The sequence below is a fragment of the Macaca thibetana genome, chromosome 3 (assembly GCF_024542745.1).
Source record: "Macaca thibetana thibetana isolate TM-01 chromosome 3, ASM2454274v1, whole genome shotgun sequence".
Lineage (NCBI taxonomy): Eukaryota > Metazoa > Chordata > Mammalia > Primates > Cercopithecidae > Macaca > Macaca thibetana.
Window position 1 is genome coordinate 81,331,898 of NC_065580.1, and position 19,710 is coordinate 81,351,607.

At 41.6% G+C, this 19,710-nt stretch overlaps 1 protein-coding gene across 1 annotated transcript in view; it reads right to left on the minus strand.

Annotated features, from left to right (window-relative positions):
• The window catches only part of NDUFA4 (NDUFA4 mitochondrial complex associated), a 711,072-nt gene that overhangs the window by 5,142 nt on the left and 686,220 nt on the right, over positions 1-19,710 (minus strand). Inside the window, exons 2-3 of the mRNA XM_050783029.1 lie at positions 1,394-1,546; positions 202-290 (exon numbers count right to left, since the gene is read on the minus strand). Of these exons, the coding sequence (XP_050638986.1) occupies positions 202-290; positions 1,394-1,435 (131 nt within the window). The 5' untranslated portion in view covers positions 1,436-1,546. The remainder of the gene's footprint in view (positions 1-201; positions 291-1,393; positions 1,547-19,710) is intronic.

The following is a 19,710-nucleotide window of genomic DNA, read 5'->3' on the forward strand; positions in this document are numbered from 1 at the left end:
AGAAAACGAGACTCAGGGAAATTAGATAATTTCATGTACCAGAAAAAGTAAATGAAAATAGCCGATTTGAGATCTGAACTTATTGTATGACTGTAAATGGAAGATTCTTTCTACTACCCTGATGTTATCGACCTACAAAGACTGTGGCTCCTACACTCCCTTGACAAGCTATCAAAGTTTTAAACATTTTTAAGTACTTACCAAACATCTGGACTGAACAAGGCCAGACGCAAGAGATACAGTGTTGCTCCAGTAGCTCCAGTTCCAAGAAATACAAAGAGGGGGATCAACTAAAACCAAACACAAAATAGAATAACCATCTTCAAATACTTAAGACACTGACCAACGAGAGATTACAGTAGTTTCTGCACATTGATTTCCAAGTCTCAAACTGTTATTGTGCTGTTTTGTCTTAAAATTTAAATAAAATAGATGTTACATTGAGGTAAGATTTTTCATAACTGTGTTCTAAAGAAAGAAATGGAACTTGGAAAGGATGTTAAGATGACTCTGGTTTAAGTGTCTTACTTTTTAATGTGGAGCAAATTATAGGTACATTTTTAAATTTCCAAGAAAATGTATCGAGTCTTCTTCACCTCTCTAATATTTACATGTCATTCCCATTAAATTTTCTGCTTCTTTTATCCTGGGGCTTGAAAAACAAATTCTTTGCAAATTATTTAAGGGTGCCTCCATAAAGATGTATGAAAAATAAGAGTCTGAATAAGTAAACATATCTATTACAAATACTGGCTTTAAGCATTATCTCTGAAAACGTAATGCTGCCAATGCTTGCTGCGTATTCAGGGAACTGGATTTAAGACAGATTAAAGATGGCATAGAGTTAGCTCTACAGCACGTTGATGTGCTGAGGGAAAATGAGATGCGAAAGAACTTAGCTGCAATTAAATTCCGCACTACGAAATTTCCCCAAATGCAACGCCGTCCAGACAAAGTGAGGATTCAGATTACAGACCCCTCTTATTTACCAAAAGGCCTGGTGGTGCAATGCGGTGAATACAAGATCCTCCAGAGATGGTATAACACATAGGGAACCTGACCTATGCTAGTCTCTGACCCACACAGCGCACATCTATCCCTCCTGGATCGCACAACCTGCAAAACAGCGCGGCCACCAGACTGTTCCAATATTCACTGTTTTTTTTCCCTAGCAGTGTCCGTCACCTTCCGCCCGCCAGACAAAACCCCACAATGCATGACGTAGAGGGTCACAGAGGCCTGGGGCAACTAAGAAGACAAACACTAGGAGAGGTAGGGTCTTGTCTGACGGACGGTAAGAGGCCATAAATAAGGATGCTCCCAAGGAACAGAAGGAGGCGCACCCCTGACGCAAGAAGAAGGAAAAACATTAGGAGAGAGGTCAAGAACTTACGCTCGGATGCTTCTTGGCCAGACCGAGGATGTGGCGGAGCATGTTTGCGGCAGAGGCCTCAGACTGGAAAGGAGAGAACCTGTCTAGCCACCAGGCCCTGAGCTAAGTAGTATCTGCAATGAGACACTGCAGACTTCCAAAGTCACTCAGTACCTCCTACCTGAAGGACCCTTGGCTGGAAGGGCAGCTTGCGGCAGGAGGGCCCGAATGCGACTGTCCTTAACAATGCCTGCTTAGATCCAACTCTTCACATGTTCTTTCTGACCTGGTCGGACCATCATCATTCCACTTCATAGTGAAAACCCCTTCACTGCTGTGCTATGTACATTTCTGAGGGGAAATTTTTTTGGCGAAATGAGGACTCTTCGATTGACCAGACAGGCACTTTCCAAGGATGCCACGTACTGAGGAATGCGGTCGACGCCGGGGCGCACGGGCCGCGCGCTCCGCGAGTGGGGGCCTCTCCCGCGGCGCCTGAGAGCCGGGTCCGCGCGCCGAGGCCCTGGGGGCGCGCGTGCCGGGCGCGCGCTGGCCGGCCGTGACTGCCGCTGAGGGAGCTGCGCGGCGCCTCTGGGAGCCGAGCGCCGGGCGCCTGGAGGTCAGGTCGGGTCTCTTGCCGCTAAGGTCAGCGGCTGCGGTTTGAGAAGACTGCAGCTGCTTCCTGTCTTAGGCTGTCACAGACAATCAGAAGTTAAAAACTAGTAAATGACTTAAAGATGGTAATAGTCCTGGCAGTGTGTTTCTAAACCCTGAGATCCTGGCCCTCGGTTGAAAGTTCGTCGCCACAAAGACTTTTCCAACACGCCACTATCCCCCCTCCCTGGTCCCAAATTGCGTCCTTAAAATGTGTTTTCAATGGCCGTGTACCTACAGATAATCTTTCCCACTATCCCAATCCAATTTTCGTTTGTGGTTTTTTGTTTTTGTTTGTTTTTGTACCCGAACGTCTTCCATATGACAGGCTTTGCGGGGAGCGGTGGGGGAGGGGGCTTGGGATAAAACGTACACTCTGAACCCTCTCCAATCTCATACGTAGGTTAAAGCATTAAATGATCAAGCAAATATTAATTGGGACCAGAAATCATAGGAGAAGGCTCCACCGGAAGTTACACTAACTCTGAAGGAAGAGTAGACATTAACCAGGGGAAAACGGAGGATGCAGGTGTACAGGGCGGAGGTAATAACACGTGAAGGTCTGAAGCTAGTGAAAACCCGAGGAGCTCTATGAGGTCTGGTGTGGCTGGAAAGTAAAAGGGAGAGCAAGGTGGGGATCAGATCTGCTGGGCCAATAACCGCTTACACATCATGGGTTTTATGTTGAGAGCTTGGGAAGGTTGTGCTTTTAAATGATTGCTTTGTGAAGCATTGATTACAAGGAATAAGCGTGAAAGGGGAGGGACCTATCAAGGGGCCATTGCAATAGTCCATAGTCTGTGTGAGAGAGAATGGTAGCTTGAACTATTGTAGAGAATGTAATGATGAGATAAAAAGATTCCAGAGATGTTTAGAAGGTGGCACCAACAGGACTTTGTGGTTGACTATCAGGGAATGAGGAGAGAGAAGTTAAGAATAATTTCAGAGGTTCAGTTTTGAGCAGCTCTGGTTGTTGCCAGTTATTGAAATAAGAAGCCATAGAGAATGCTGTACAAGTGCCTATGTAAAATTCAAGTGGATTTCTGTGGAGCGGAAGAGACCTACACTAGAAGTATAAATTTAGGACTAAGTTTATGATAAGAAATGAGCCCATGTGACTGAACGAGATTACTTAGGGAGAGGAGGTTGAGTGAGAATTTTGACAGAGGACACAGAGCTGAGGAATTCTAACATGCAATGCTTAGAAGAGGACGTAGGGCCAGGAGGTAGGAAAAAAAAATAGATGGTAACTGTTAAGGTGGTATGTCGTGAAGCTTATCAAGACTGGTCTTTTTTCATTCATTCAGCAAATCTTTCTTAAGTACCTACTCTTTACTAGGCACTGTTCTAGTCACTAGAGTTATAGCAGTGAACAAGAAAATTACTCTGCCCTAATGGAGCTTACATACTAATTGAGGAAGACAAACAATAAACAAATGAGATAATTTTTAGATCGTGACAAGCCAATAAAATAGTAATCTATGAGACAGACAATGACATGGAAGACGTGGAGGAGAGAAGGTTACTTTAGGTAGACAGGACAGGGAAGGTCTGTCTGAGGATATATGAGTTGAAACCTAAATGCAAGGAAGGAAGTAACCTGGTAAAGATCTGGGAAGAACACTAAATTGGCAAGAGAAATAGTTTTGAGACTTAAAAAAAGAAGAAGAAGAAAAAGAGTGTTTAAAAAAGTATCAGTGTGGTTGATCCAAGGAGAAGAGGAGGAAAATGAGAGCAAAGAGTGGAGTCTGTAAGGTCTATGTCCAATTCTCTGACAAGGACCTTATAGGCGAGGAGGAAAATGAGAGCAAAGAGTGGAGTCTGTAAGGTCTATGTCCAATTCTCTGACAAGGACCTTATAGGCTATAGTAAGGAGCATGGCTGTGTTAAAAGATCAGCACAAAAACATGGAAAATACTTAGAAGTGAACAAAGAAACCTTAGTGAGTGTAGATAGGCTTTCAGCAAATAAATTAGAAGAAGGGAGACCTCTTCTTCCAATATTTTATTTTGAATAATAATAGTTGATAAGTAGGTATGTAGAAATGCCATTATTAATAAGCAGGTAAAATCCAGTGACTTACTTTTTTTATCGTTGACCTAGCTTCTAGAGACAACAATAATATAGATAGCTAAGTGATGCCTTTATTTATTTTTGTTTATTTATTTTTTTGAGATGGAGTCTCGCTCTGTCACCCAAGCTGGAGTGCAGTGGCACAATCTCGGCTCACTGCAACCTCCACCTCCCGGGTTCAAGCAATTCTCCTGCCTCAGCCTCCCAAGTAGCTGGGACTACAGGCACATGCCACCACACCCGGGTAATTTTTTATATTTTTAGTAGAGAGGGGGTTTCACTGTGTTAGCCAGGATGGTCTCGATCTTCCGACCTCCTGATCTGCCCCCTCGGCCTTCCAAAGTGCTGGGATTACAGGTGTGAGCCACTGCACCCAGCCTAAGTGATACCTTTAGAGATGTTAACAAAGCAAGGTTACAAATATAAATTTCATTAAATATTAACCAAAATGTCAAATTGTGAAAGTTTCAATTTTGCACATTAAAGTTAGTCGAAAGAGTATGTCACCTATATTTTAAGTAGGGATAGGTAGAGGTGACAGTCTAGAAAAAGAAGCCATGGTAGAAGAAACAATGCAAAATTCCTGAGCTGCAGAAGTGGAATTGGTATGTGTTGTAGATTACATTGTATGCAGATACCTTCAGCCTCTACCTAGAAGAAGATATCACTTGCCTCATTAGGGTCAAGCTTAATAAGAAGACTTGCCTTACTAGCAAATGAGAAGTGAGAAGTAGCACATGCCATGCACAAGCAGAAGCTTTAAGAGCCAACATGTGCCATGTTCTCACTTTTCCCTCTGCCACAAGACTAGCGATATTCTAGATAGAGCCTGCTCTATCAGCTTAGGTGTGAGGGTAAGAACTACTTAGAACAGAGCCACTACTGACCTGCAGTGTACATGTATTAAGAATGAGAAATAGGCCAGGCCTGGTGGCTCACTCCTGTAATCCCAGCACTTTGGGAGGCCGAGGCAGGTGGATCACCTGAGTTCAGGAGTTCAAGACCAGCCTGGCCAATGTGGTGAAACTCCGTCTCAACTAAAAATACAAAAAAATTAGCTGGGCATGGTGGCGGCCACCTGTAATCCCAGCTACTTTGGGAGGCTGAGGCAGGAGAATCGAACCCGGGAGGCGGAGGTTGCAGTGAGCCGAGATTGTGCCATTGCACTCCAGCATGGGCGACAAGAGTGAAACTCTGTCTTTAAAAAAATAAATAAATAAATAAAAATAAATGTCTATTGTTGCAAGTGACTGGATTTGGGAGTAGTTTGTTAATGTGGCATAACCTATCCTACCCTGACAAATAAATAATTTGACACTGAAAGTGTGGTAACATGTTATCATAATAAAAATCCTAAAATATGAGCCAGGCACGATGGCTCACACCTGTAATCCCAGCACTTTGGGAAGCCAAGCCAGCCTGTCCAACATGGTGAAACCCTGTTTCTACTAAAAATACAAAAATTAGCTGGGCATGGTGGTACATGCCTGTAATCCCAGCTACTTGGGAGGCTGAGGTACGAGAATTGCTTGAACCCAGGAGGCAGAGGTTGCAGTGAGCCAAGATCACACCTGAGTGATAAAGTGAGACTCTGTCTCAAAAACAAAACAAAACAAAAAAATCCTAAAATATGTGGCACAGGATTTAGGTCCTGGCAATAGGTGACAAAGTAACTGTTACCAGGGACTAGAAGGAAGGCTATCTATATATAATGCAGTATTGCAACATTTGGTGAAACACTTACTTTAATTAATTGGAAGGCAGTTAATGTTCCCAATGAGCTGGTAGCTTTCAGTGAAACAGCAGGCAAAGAGTATGTTAGCATGTATCAGTTACTATTGGCTACAGTTGACAAGGTAGTACAGTAAAGATTTGGACTCACAATGATTGGTCAGTTTGCAAACTGTAACAACAGGGAGTAAAATATTCAGAAATTTAGCGACATGCAGAGTTGGAAAATCTGATTGATTCTCGTATCTAGCTGTCTAAAATAAAGATGGGAAGGCATTTGGGCTACAAAGGTGAATTGATAGGAAGACAATGGCCCAATCAAGAATGTGGCCATCATACCTTTGTTAAAACATTCCAGTAAATTAAGATGCCTTCAGTAAATCCTTTCAGCTGAACAATTTTAAAGTCTAGACAAACAGGTAAGGATGTAACTCTCCAACCAAAGCATGATGGGATTAAGGTGACTGACATTAAGTCTAAAGAAAGACAGAGGTATGTCTCAAAAAGAATTGTGGCTGTGGCATTGGTGCACTGCCACAATGGAGTTGACTGAAATCAAATAGAAGTAGAGTAAGTACTGTGAAAAGAATTATCAGCATTGGATTAAAGAAACTGTCATGGTTTGAAATGTGAAAAGACACTTGGGCTCCTCCATCTTTTGCAGGAAGGAAGCCGGTAGAGAGACATACTCATTTTCCAAAGAGGGTCTATTCTCTAATGGCTTTCTTAGACGGCTCTAAGACAAGACTTCCCAGAGCGTGAGGCAAGAGCCACAGGGAAAATTCGACTAGAACTAATCCCAAAATGGCAAAATCAGGGCCTAACCAAGGACTATTCCCCACTTTAAGTTAGCAGCAACTTCAAGACAGTGAAATTTCAGGACCATTCTTTACTTTCTGAGTAGTATCATTCATTGTAGTTATCCAGTTCCTGTTTCACCATTGTATTTTGGGTGTTGTGGGCAAATAACTTGTTTTTGTTCTTCATAGATCTCCAGATCAAGAGGAGATATATCGAGAACAAACGTAAAGACTATAGCATTATTCATAGATTGTCGACTTTGATCAGGAAATAATGACAGTATAGGGCTTTTAAGTTATCTCCACCTTGGTGAGTGTATTTTGAAGGAGGAAAAAGATCTGAATGATTGTAATCAGAAGGACAGACTGTGGTAGATTTTCTTTTGCTTGCAAATATTTAATGTTTTTACTGGTAAAAGATTATATTTTCTCTCTTTTTTGACACCAGGCTTAACCAAAGTGATTTGATTTGAGTAATGAAGAAAACAAAAGTAAAAATACTGATAATACACAGGCCGGGTGCCGTGGCTCCTGACTGTAATCCCAGCATTTAGGGAGGCCAAAGTGGGTGGTTCACCTGAGGTCAAGAGTTCAAGACCAGTCTGGCCAACATAGTGAAACCCCATCTCTACTAAAAATACAAAAATTAGCCAAGCATGGTGGTACATGCCTGTCGTCCCGGCTACTCGGGAGGCTGAGGCAGAAGAATAACCTGAATCTGGGAGGGGGAGGTTGCAGTGAGCCAAGATCATACCACTGCACTCCAGCCTGGGCAACAGATGAAGACTTTGTCTCAAAACAACAACAACAACAAAAATTGATAATACCGAAAGAAGTAAGACTGTGGGACCTGTGAAGAGTTTAATGAAGACTGTGACCTTGTACTGGATTGTGTAGAATGATCAGGCCAAAAAAGAAGGAGAACTGCATTTCATACAGATGAAATAGTCTGAACAAGGCAGAGAAATGAAAGTTCATAATATAAGTGCATAGTGTGTGGAAGAAATTGAGATGAGTGCAATGCGATGGGGGTGTGGATTGCATAGGAAGTAGTTGTAAGAAATGAAACTGAAACCGGGCACAGTGGCTCACGCCTGTAATCCCAGCACTTTGAGAGGCTGAGGCGGGCGGATCACTTAAGGTCAGGAGTTTGAGACCAGCCTGGCCAACATAGTGAATCCCCGTCTCTACTGAAAATACAAAAATTAGCCAGGCATGGTGGCATGCAACTGTAGTCCCAGCTACTCAGGAGGCTGAGGCAGGAGAGTCGCTTGAACTCGGGAGGCAGAGGTTGCAGTGAGCCAAGATCGTGCTACTGCACTCTAGCCTGAGCAACAGAGCAAGACTCGGTCTCAAAAAAAAAAATATATATAGATTTGGGGCTGTATCCATTAGGCAGTGAAGACTCATAAAACATTTTATATCTAAGCACAGAATAAAACAACTGCAGGACATAAATTGGGGATATCTTTGTCCCATCTCCTCTGAGACTTGGACTTGTGCCCTCTGGATTTCTTCTTCTTGTGTTTGATTTAATTTTGTGAATAATTTTAAAATACAAAAAATATATAAATGTTAGTTGTCCAAATTAAATGTAAGACATGGCAAATAGCTCTAAAACTCCTATGCAGTATATCAGTGGCACCCAAGGTAAAGTATTTGTCTTGCATACTTTTCCTGATGTTTCAGGCCTAGAAAATTCTACATGGTATGGTAATTATGTGTTGTTATCAGTATGTGACAGTGAAGAAATAGTTTCTGTAGAGAGAAGTAATTTGATAAGTGAGCCATGGAGTATAATTATATTAATGCAAATTGAAGACAGAATCTATATTTTTTATTATGTTTGCATTTAAGCACTTAATTATTTTTCTAGTAGATAAATTGACAACTGGTTGTTTTACTGATAACACAAATACAAATTATACCTTCACTTGTTAATAAGGATTCTACAGCTATCCTTAATCTAAAAACAAATATGTTCTTCCACTAGTATTATGGTTATTTAGCATAAACTGTATTTAATTATAAAATTTCTATTAGAAAAATTAAAACATTTTTTGGTCTGTGAAAGTTTACTTTCACCATCATAAATCTCAAAGCTTCACACATTGTCATGAGTTTAAATTAAATACCTGAAGTGCTTTATGTACAAAATTCAATGAATACTAAAAAGCATAGAGACTCTAGCAATTTTAAGTAGTGGTACTTCTTTTCACTGAAACCTTCTGGTTAAATAGTATTTTAGGAAAACTGTGTCTATGAATTTTGGAATATTATACCAAAGACCTAGGTCTTCAATTTATAGCCATTTTAGATTACCTATGTTCTATTCCTCTTCTATGTTGCCACTTACTATTTCTCTGCAATTTTTATCTTTTTTAAAAAAATCCATCCATTCATTCAGTCATTTTCCACTTACTTATCTTATTCACTTATTAAACTTATGTTGAGTGCCTACTATATACTGTTCATTATGCTGAGTGCTCAGGATAAGGAGATTAACTCACTGGTGTCTTCCTTCAACACTTTTCATCTAGTGGGAAGGTACAGAAATATTACAAAGGTTTTTGATTAGCCCTGCAATAGACCTTGTATATGATTTAGGTTATGGGTATATAGTGGTGCTACTTACCAAGATCAGGAATATGACGTCATTTTTGGAAATATTGAGACTAGGATAGCTGTGGAATATCCTCAATTAGAGATACTCTGAAGGCAGACAGAAACATCACTCGACCTCATGAGAGAAGTTTAGGCTGGGGGTACAATTTAAACATAAATAGCATATAAGTGAGAGTTAATACAATGGAAATTTATGAGCATGTCTGTAAAGAATGTGTAAAATGGAAAGTGTAAGAAGAGAAGAGGCTGAATGCTCAAACCCTAGAGAGAACATGAACAAATGAGGACCAGGCTAGGAGGGAAGAGTCAGTAAAGAAAAGTTAGAACAAGTCAGAAATGTAAGCACTTATATTAGGGCTCAACCAGAGAAGCAGAACTCCTAGGATATATACATATATAATAAGAGATTTATTATAAGCAATTGACATTATGCAATTGTGGGAGAAATGTTTCCTTTACAGCCTGTAGTCATTAGGGGACACAGTCAAAAAGGGAAGCAGCACATAAAACAGAGGAGCAAAAACACATCAGAACCTGTGGGGATAGTGGAACCCATGAGGACACAAAGACCCCATTGGTCTCTTGTTACTTTCAAACTCCCAACCTCAATGATGTGGGTGCCCTTCAGTGGAAGCTACAGCTCTTTGTTACAGAGCTAAATACAAGCCAAATCCAGAAGTATAGAAATTAAAAGAGGAATTTGGCAAGAACAGGAGTCCTAAGAAGTGTCAAAGGATTTCATGCATTCCAGACATACTCCTTTGTAACCCCATTAAGTTGTATACCCCAAATTTTCCTTAATAAATAGGATCAGTCACCCAAGTTAATGGAATAACCTCTTATTTGCCTGTTGATTGACTGACTTGAGGACCCCAAAGTGACCAGTCTCAACTTCTAGTGTAGCGGAATCATTGCCATATCTCCTAATAAAAGGATTTCTTCCTTAAAACTAAGATTCCTAGACCCGCAAAGCCCAAAGCTGCTAGGTTGGGAATTTCACCAGTGAATCACCAGAAGTAATAGTAAGAGGTGCACTGCCATATATACTCCTTGATTCTCCTGCTATTTTCATTTAAAATAGCAGCATGTATTGCTCATGAATTTAGAGTATACACCATATACCAGAGGATATTATTGCAGCTCTCCAAGGTGTTGCTCTCAACTGGCACTGTAACTGAGCCTTCACAAGGCCATTCCACCTATTCTATTAGGTCAATTGTTCCAGAGTGATGGAGCATGTAATAAGACCAGTGAATGAGTATAAGTCCATCACCATATTACATTTGCTACAAATTGAGTTTGTTAGAAGCAATACTATGTAGAATATTATTATAGTAAAGCATTTTATAAGTCCACGGATGCATTGCAGGCAAGGAAGGCAAGTTCATGCCCACAGTGTCTATGCCACTGACAACAAAACATTTTCCCTTCCATGATTATTCATATACTCCTCCACTGCAACAGCTCTTTGATGAGCATCCATTTGGAATACAAATATCTTCACATGCTGTACCAACTCAGAAACATCTATCCATATATCTCTTGTTACCAATTTTCCAGTTATATTCCTTCCAAATCCCTGGTCATCCAATGGAAATATTAGCCACACCCACAAGTAAATGTAGAGCCATATCTCTGGCCTTACTTCCTTCCAAACATAATGAATATCAAAGAGAACTGCTAAAAGTTCCACCTTCTGGGATGATTGTCTTTTACTACTGTCTTTCAGGGCCAATCCAGAGTGGGACTATAGTGCTACAGTTGTCTACTTTGGGGTATTGACAACATTTCATATAAAACCATCTGTAAACTAAGTTCACATATTAGTTCTTCATTTAAATGGGAATGGAGAACACTCCATGGAATCATGCGTACATGTTGAGCGGGGAGGAGGCACTACTGCAGGAATCTGAACCATGGGAATTTGTGACACTTGCTCCTGAAACTTACACCTTCAGGACCTGCTCAAATCCTAGTTTCTTCTATTTCCAACTGGTGATGTAATATGGCTGTTCACATAGAATCTTATGGCTTTGTTTGTCAGAAAAGACCCAGTTCATGATGAATAGTAACTTGCTTCAAGCACCAACAGATATGCTGTTTTATGTATCTCAGCCAAAGAGCAATTTGCATGGAAGCCTAGACTTCTTGCGGATCTTTTTTTTGTTCTGGGTCCCACCCAAAACTAGCAGCTTTTCAGGTTGCTCAGTAAATGGGTAAGAGTAGCACACTCAATGAAGTAAATGTTGCCTCCCAAATCCAAAGCAGCCTAAATGGCATTATGCCCCTTCATGGTTAAGAGAAGCCAGATGCAGTAACTTGTCTTTCACTTTAAAAAGGACATATTGCGGGCGGATCACAAGGTCAGGAGATCGAGACCACGGTGAAACCCCGTCTCTACTAAAAATACAAAAAATTAGCCGGGCGCGGTGGCGGGCGCCTGTAGTCCCAGCTACTCAGGAGGCTGAGGCAGGAGAATGGCGTAAACCCAGGAGGCGGAGCTTGCAGTGAGCCGAGATCGCGCCACTGCACTCTAGCCTGGGCGACAGAGCGAGACTCCGTCTCAAAAAACAAACAAAAAAAAAAAAAAAAAAAAAAGGACATACTGGGCCAGGCACAGTGGCTCATGCCTGCAATCCCAGCAGTTTGGGAGGCCGAGGCAGGTGGATCACTTGAGGTCAGGAGTTAGAGACCAGCCTGGTCAACATGGTGAAACCCTGTCTCTACTAAAAATACAAAAATTAGTCAGGTGTGGTGGCACCTATAATCCCTGTTATTCAGGAGACTGAGACAGGAGAATCACTTGAACCTGGGAGGTGGAGGTTGCAGTGAGCCAAGATCGTGACAATGCACTCCAGCCTGGGTGACAGAGTGAGACTCCGTCTCAAAAATAAATAAATAAAAATAAAAAGGACATACTGACATGGCCCAGTGACACAGGTCAGGGTCGCTGGTCTTGTCTAAGGTGTTATCTGAGCTGGTCGTCTCATGACCAAGAGAATTAAGGAACATGGACACAAAGGGTGAGGCTGGAGTAAAAGTTTAATAAGCAAAAGAAGAAAGCTCTCCACAACAGAGAGGGGAGCCCAAGTGGGTTGCTGCTTTTACAGTCAAATTCAAAAGCTTTTAAAAGAAACTCCTCTTCTCTGTGTAGCTGTTTGAGTAACTTTTCTTATCTGAAGAGCTATCTGCACAACTCTTCCTTATCTATACAGTTGTGGATATGACTCTAGGCAAGCACAAAGTGCTGCTTCACCTGTTTGTATAACTGCTGGTTTGTTTTAGGTAAGTGCCCCCCTCCCTGTGCAAGTTCCCATTGGAGCCCATGGTATATATGCCTGAGAAGGGGAGGAAACTTTTCCTGGGAACCTGCTAATCACACAAGAAACAAAAGGCCTCGGTGTTGGACCTCGTCTATGCTGCCTGCTTATCTGTGCAGCTGCATTTTGAGTTTTCCTCAGGCTACTCTATTTTTGCTTGTAGCTGTGATTTTTCAGGCAGGCTGCTTCTCCAAGGACCACCCTTAACTGATTTTTCCTTTTCTTCTCCCTCACCAGATCAATGGGACCCTAGACATTTCATTGAGATGGCAGAAACCTGATTATTTGTCAGATTTGCTTCCCACCACCTGTCCTAATGTATCTCACCAACATGTCTAGAGTAGTTGTTAACTTCTTTCTTAGTAGGTCCAATTAACATCATAAAGGCATACCCAAGACTGGGCAATTTACAAAACAAAGAGGTTTAATGGACTTACAGTTCCACATGGCTGGGGAGGCCTCACAATCATGGTAGAAGGCAAGGAGGAGCAAGTCATGTCTTACATGGATGGCAGCAGGCAAAGAGAGAGAACTTGTGCAGGGAAAATCCCTCTTATAAAACCATCAGATCTTGCAAGACTTATTTACTATTATAAGAACACCATGGGAAAGACCTGACCCTATGGTTCAATTACCTTCCACCAGGTCCCTCCCACAACATGTGGGAATTCAAGATGAGATTTGGGTGGAGACACAGCCAAACATACCAATGATGCCATCCATGTAACTGGCCAGCATGATTTTCTGTGGAATAAAGGCACAATGAAGGCTCTGCAAGAGAGCCTGACCAGCATAGCCCTGAGGCTAGACAGTCAAGGTGTGTTACTAACCAACAGAAAGCAAACTACTTTTGATGGTCCTTAACGACAGCTATAGATAAAAGCCTTTGCCAGTGCAATTATTAAACAGCAGAAGCCAGGGTATGTGTTGATTTTCTCCAGCAACGAAACCACATCTAGAATTGCAGCTGCAGGGCCAGGCGCAATGGCTCATGCCTGTAATCCCAGCACTTTGGGAGGCTGAAATGGGTAGATCACCTGAAGTCAGGAGTTTGAGACCAGCCTGACCAAGATGGTGAAACCCCGTCTCTATTAAAAATACAAAAATTAGCTGGGCTTTGTGGCGGGTGCCTGTAATCCCAGTTACTTGGGAAGTTGAGGCAGGATAATTGCTTGAACCTGGGAGGTGGAGGCTGCAGTGAGCTGAGATCGCACCATTGTACTCCAGCCTGGATGACAGAGCAAGATGTTGTCTCAAAATTTAAAAAAAAAGAATTGCAGCTGTAATGAAAATTGTCACCTGATTAAGTTTGCAGTAATTCACTGTTATTCTCCAAGATCCATGTTTCTTTTCCACAGCCCTAGTAAGAAAGTTAAATGTGGTCGACCTAAGAATTGCCACCCTGTGTCTTTTAAATTAATGATGGCAGCATTAATCCTTTCAGTCTTCCAGTCCTAAAACTTTCTGCTTATACATCAAGATTTTAGTAGGTTTACAATCTATTTTGGTTCTGGAAACTCCACAATCAACTAGCCAATGCTGTACATTTTGCAGCTACTATTCTTATTACTGCTTTGGCTCTGCGGCCTAATGCAATAACCATGCCTACCTTGTATTTAGTAATTTATGTGTCACCACGTAGTCCCTACAACCATCTGATCTCATCGAAAGGAGTGATTCCTTCACGGAATTCAGAGAGCCTAGTCCAGGGCTTCTCTCACAAATCATATTTCTCAAAACTTTGAGTGCTCTCTGGACCCTCATGGGGGAAATATTCAGTGGATGGGCAAGCAAGTCTTAACATGATAAATCCACCTTATCATTCTAATGTTCCTGAGTCTTTGGGTTTGTTTGTTTGTTTTTGAAGATTGAGGGGGTACAAGTGCAGTTTTGTTATGTAATAGCGAAGTTTGGGCTTCTAGTGTACCCATCACCCAAATAGTGAACACTGTATTCAGTAGGTAATTTTTTAACCTTCATACACCTCCCCCACCTTTACCTTCCCATCCTTCTGAGTCTCCAGAGTCTATTATTTCACTCTCTATGTCCATGTATACACTTATTTAGCTCCCACTTATAAGTGAAAGCATGTGATATTTGGCTTTCTGAGTTATTTCACTTAAGATAGTGGCCTCTAGTTCCATCCATGTTACTGCAAAATATTAATGCCTGAGTTCATTATTTTTTAGGGCTGAGTGGAATTCTGTATCTTTGCTCTTATGAATAGTGCTGCAATAAACATGTTTAAGTGCAGGTATCTTTTTTTTTTTTTTTTGAGATGGAGTTTCACTCTTGTCACCCAGGCTAGAGTGCAATAGCATGATCTCAGCTCTCTGCAAGCTCCACCTCTTGGGTTCCAGTCATTCTCCTGCCTCAGCATCCTGAGGAGCTGGGATTACAGGCACCTGCCACCATGCCTGGCTAATTTTTGTATTTTTAGTACAGATAGGGTTTCACCATGTTGGCCAGGTTGGTCTCGAACTCCTGACCTCAGGTGATTGCCCACCTTGGCCTCTCATGAGCCACCACCCCCGGCTGCAGGTATCATTTTCATGTAATGATTTCTTTTCCTTTGGGTAAATACCCCGTAGTGAGACTACTAGATTGAATTGTAATTCTATGTTTAGTTCTTTGAGAAATCTCCATACTGTTTTCCATAGAGGTTATACTGATTTATATTCCCACTAACAGTGTATAAGTGTTCCCTTTTCTCCTCTTTGCCAATGTGTGTTATTTTTTTACTTTCTAATAATAGCCATTCTGACTGGTGTAAGATGATATCTCATCGTGGTTTTAATTTGCATTTCTTTGATGATTAGTGATGTTGAGTATTTTTTCCTATGCTTGTTAGCCATTTGTATGTCTTCTTTTGAAAAAGTCTGTTCATATTGCCCACTCTTTTTTTTTTTTTTTTTTTTTTTTTTGAGACGGAGTCTCACTTTGTCTCCCAGGCTGGAGTGCAGTGGCCGGATCTCAGCTCACTGCAAGCTCCACCTCCCGGGTTTACGTCATTCTCCTACCTCAGCCTCCCCGAGTAGCTGGGACTACAGGCGCCCGCCACCTCGCCCGGCTAGTTTTTTTGTATTTTTTAGTAGAGACAGGGTTTCACCGTGTTAGCCAGGATGGTCTCGATCTCCTGACCTCGTAATCCGCCCGTCTCGACCTCCCAAAGTGCTGGGATTACAGGCTTGAGCCACTGCGCCCGGCCTTTTTTTTTTTTTTTTTTTTTTTTGAGATGGAGTCTCCCTCTGTCACCCAGGCTGGAGTACAGTGGTGTGATCTCGGCTCACTGAAAGCTCCACCTCCCGGGTTCATGCCATTCTCCTGCCTCAGCCTCCCAAGCAGCTGGAACCACAGGCACCCGCCACCATGCCCGGCTAATTTTTTTTGGATTTTTAGTAGAGGCAGGGTTTCACCGTGTTGGCCAGGATGGTCTCGATCTCCTGACCTCATGATCCACCTGCCTCAGCCTCCCAAAGTGCTGGGATTACAGGTGTGAGCCACCACGCCTGGCCTATTGCCCACTTTTTAATGGGGCTGTTTGTTTCTTTTGTTGTTGAGTTGTTGAGTTCCTTGTAGATTCTAGTTAATATTCCTGAGTCATTTGATACCATCCATTCTGTGGCACCAGGAAAGTTTTGGCAATTCGACTCCCTTAAGTATAGTCTACCTTTTGGCCCAGGTTTTAGTTAATCAACAAATAAACTGTTACAGTTACTCCCAACCCCTCAGACAAACACACTAAATCTGGAATTTCTGCTAGTGAAGCCATGTTAATAGAGTTTAATCCAACTTTATATTCCCTCCACCCTGATACCACACTCTTAAGATCCATCCCCACACAGGTTCACCTGTCTATGTAAATTGACAAAATCAGCCAATTCTTTTGGTGTGTATTGTTCCTCCTAAGTTTGTGTCTCACACATTGGAGTCTACTTTCACCTGAGTCTGATTATAGATTTAGAAGCAATGAGAGGCGTTAAGGCTAGATTATAAGGAACAGTAGTCCCTTGTAAAGCAACTACCTTAGGGGAGGCTATTACAGTTCTTCAGGTAGGGGTAGACTGACAACTTGCCCAGAATTTCAGGCTCAAAATTATCACCTTCATCAGAATCTACTCATATGTTCCCTTCCCAATTTTCAGGAATGTCTTAATTTTATTAGGTTGGTGCAAAAGTAATGGCAGTTTTCGCCATTAAAAGTAAACTCTAGGCTGGGTGCAGTGGCTCGCGCCTGTAATCCCAGCACTTTGGGAGGCCAAGGCAGGTGGATCACCTGTGGTCAGGAGTTTGAGACCAGCTAGTCAACATGGTGAAACCCAGTCTCTACTAAAAATACAAAAAAAATTCACCGGGCATAGTGGCGGGAGCCTGTAATCCCAGCTTCTCGGGAGACTGAGTCAGGAGAATCACTTGAACCCGGGAGGCAGAGGTTGCAGTGAGCAGAGATCATGCCATTGCACTCCAGCCTGGGTGACAAGAGTGAAACTCCATCTTAAAAAAAAAAAAAAAAAAAAGAAGTAAACTCTACAGGACTGGAAATTTAATTTACAATTTTTCAGCTATCCATAGAGTTTAGATTTTGGTTTGGTTAGATTTTGAGTTTGTTTTTCTATAATATAATTCCTATGGCTATAAGATATAAAGATTTCTTTTAGAAAAGTCTAAGAAGATTTCAGGTCACTTATAGGGCCTTTGAGCCCATTATTTCTTACTTCTGAGTGCTGGAGAACACTTATAAGCAACTCCATTATAGCCTTTTATCACCTAAAATGTTCTATGACAGCAAATAGTTGGTCATTCAATTAAGGCTAAGGAAGACAAGTTACAATAAGGTAAGGGTAATAAAAAAATAAAGCTACAGATAAATCTTAATGGAAACTGAGTGTCTGGGCATGGTGGCGCATGCCTGTAGCCCAGTTACTCAGGAGGCTGAGGTGGAAGGGTTGTCTGAGCCCAGGAATTCAAATCCAGCCTGGGCAACATAGCAAGACCCCGTCTTAAAAAAACAAACAGATAAATAAGTAAATGAGTCGAAATAACTCATCTATTAAAAAAAAATCTAACGGTGGTATAATAAAAGGTACAGAAGAAATTTTTTAAAATTATGATGCATCTAATGACATTTTTTTAAAATAACACTTTTGTAAGAAAATACACATAAACATAGTTGGCCCATGGTGAGGTTAAATAAATTAAATCAATAATAGAAGAAATTGAGAACACTCAAATAATAATGTTTAAGAGTATTTGTCAAAATGGTTTCATAAGCAAAATGCTGTATCTTCAAGGTATAGATAATTCCTATGCTATTAAATCTATCTCAAAACATTGAAAAAGTAACTTTCCAAATTCACATTACAAGGGTCATAACAAAACTTGACAAGAATAGATAATCTATGCTTTCTTTAATCTCAACCAGATTAGTTGCAGCAGTTTTAGCAAATAAATATCAGATGTCTCAAAATGTGAGGCCCTATGAAATACTGTGAGTTAAAATTGCTTGATTTTCCGTCTGGGAAGTGAGGAGCGCCTCTGTCCAGCCCCCGCACCGTCCGGGAAGTAGGGAGCGCCTCTGCCTGGAAGTGGGGAGCGCCTCTGCCTGGTTGCCGGAACGTCTGGGAAGTGGGGAGCGCCTCTGTCCGGCCCCTGCACCCTCCGGGAAGTGAAGAGCGCCTCCGGCCTGGCGGCGCCCCACCGTCTGGGAAGTGCGGAGCGCCTCTGCCCGCAGCCGCATTATCAGGAAGCGAGGAGGGCCTCTGCCTGGCCACCGCACCGCCTGGGAAATGCTGAGCGCCTGGGCCCGGCTGCTGGCTGCTGTGCAACCTTCTAGGTGTGAAGTGGCAGCTTGTGTGTGATCTTTCTGCCCTCCCCAAGTTTGCATTTTCGACAATAAAGTTTACTTTTAAATTAAAAGATTTAATTTGAGGAAGATTAAAAAAATTACTTGATTTTAAAACTGTGCACAGACTTTCACTTTCAGAATTGACAGACTAGGTTATTCAAATGGTTCAGACCATGGTTTTTTGTTCAAAGACATTGGAAAGTGTAATTAGTTGAACACTGTCCTTCCAAAATTCATGAACACCTAGAACCTCAGGATGTGAACTTACTTGGAAACAGGGTCTTTGCAAACGTAATTAATCTTGTAAGTTCATACCGGATTGGAGTGGGCCCTGAATGAAACGACTTGGTATCCTTATAAAAAGAGGGAGGGACACACAGACACAGAGACACACAGAGAAAGCCAAGTGAAGACAGAGGCGGAGAATGGAGTTATGCTACGGCAAGCCCGGGGAATACCAGAAGCCACTAGGAACTGGAAGATACAAAGGATTCCCCTCTAGAGCCTTTGGAGGGAGTGTGGTCCTGTTCACACCTTTGTTTCAGATTTCTGACTTCCAGAACAGTGGGAAAATAAATTCCTGTTGTTTTAAGCCAACCAATTTATAATAATTTTTACAGCAATCGTAGAAAACAAATGTAGATTTCGGTATCAGAAGTGAATAGCTGCTATAACAGATACCTAAAAATGAGTTGGTAGAAATATAAATGTTAACGTGCTTCTGGGAAGGTCTCAGAAATAAACGAAGATGTTGTTGGAGGCAAATTTGAAAATAGGCTTAGAGTCAAGATAATGACTACCTTTAGGTAAGCAAGAGGGGCTCAAGAGAGGCTTCTTTGGTGTTGGTGTGGATGGTGTTTATAACGGTGTTTACTTCATGGTGATTTTTTGATCAATACATTTACTTATTTGTTTTTCATTTTTTTCTCTGTTATATTTTCCAAAAAATTTCAAAAAACTGTTGTGTAGGTTTAGAACAATGTTAATGAGTTTGCTTATGATTTGTCAGTTAGAGATCTGATTGATTTAAAAGAGCAGAAGGTATCACTGTGCATTTTTGTTTGTTTGAAAGCTTCTCCACCTTTTGAGTTGATGACATGAAACCTCCTGTTCCTAACTAACCTTATTTGTCTGTCTAACATATAATATTGTAAGCTTTACGACGTTGCTCTACTGATGCTGTCTTTGCCCATCTGTTTTGCTTTCTTGGGACTTGCCCCTTGTGAAAAACAGCTCGTAAGCCTGCCATTCATATGCACTGAAACATGAGTAAACACCTCAGCTTGTCTA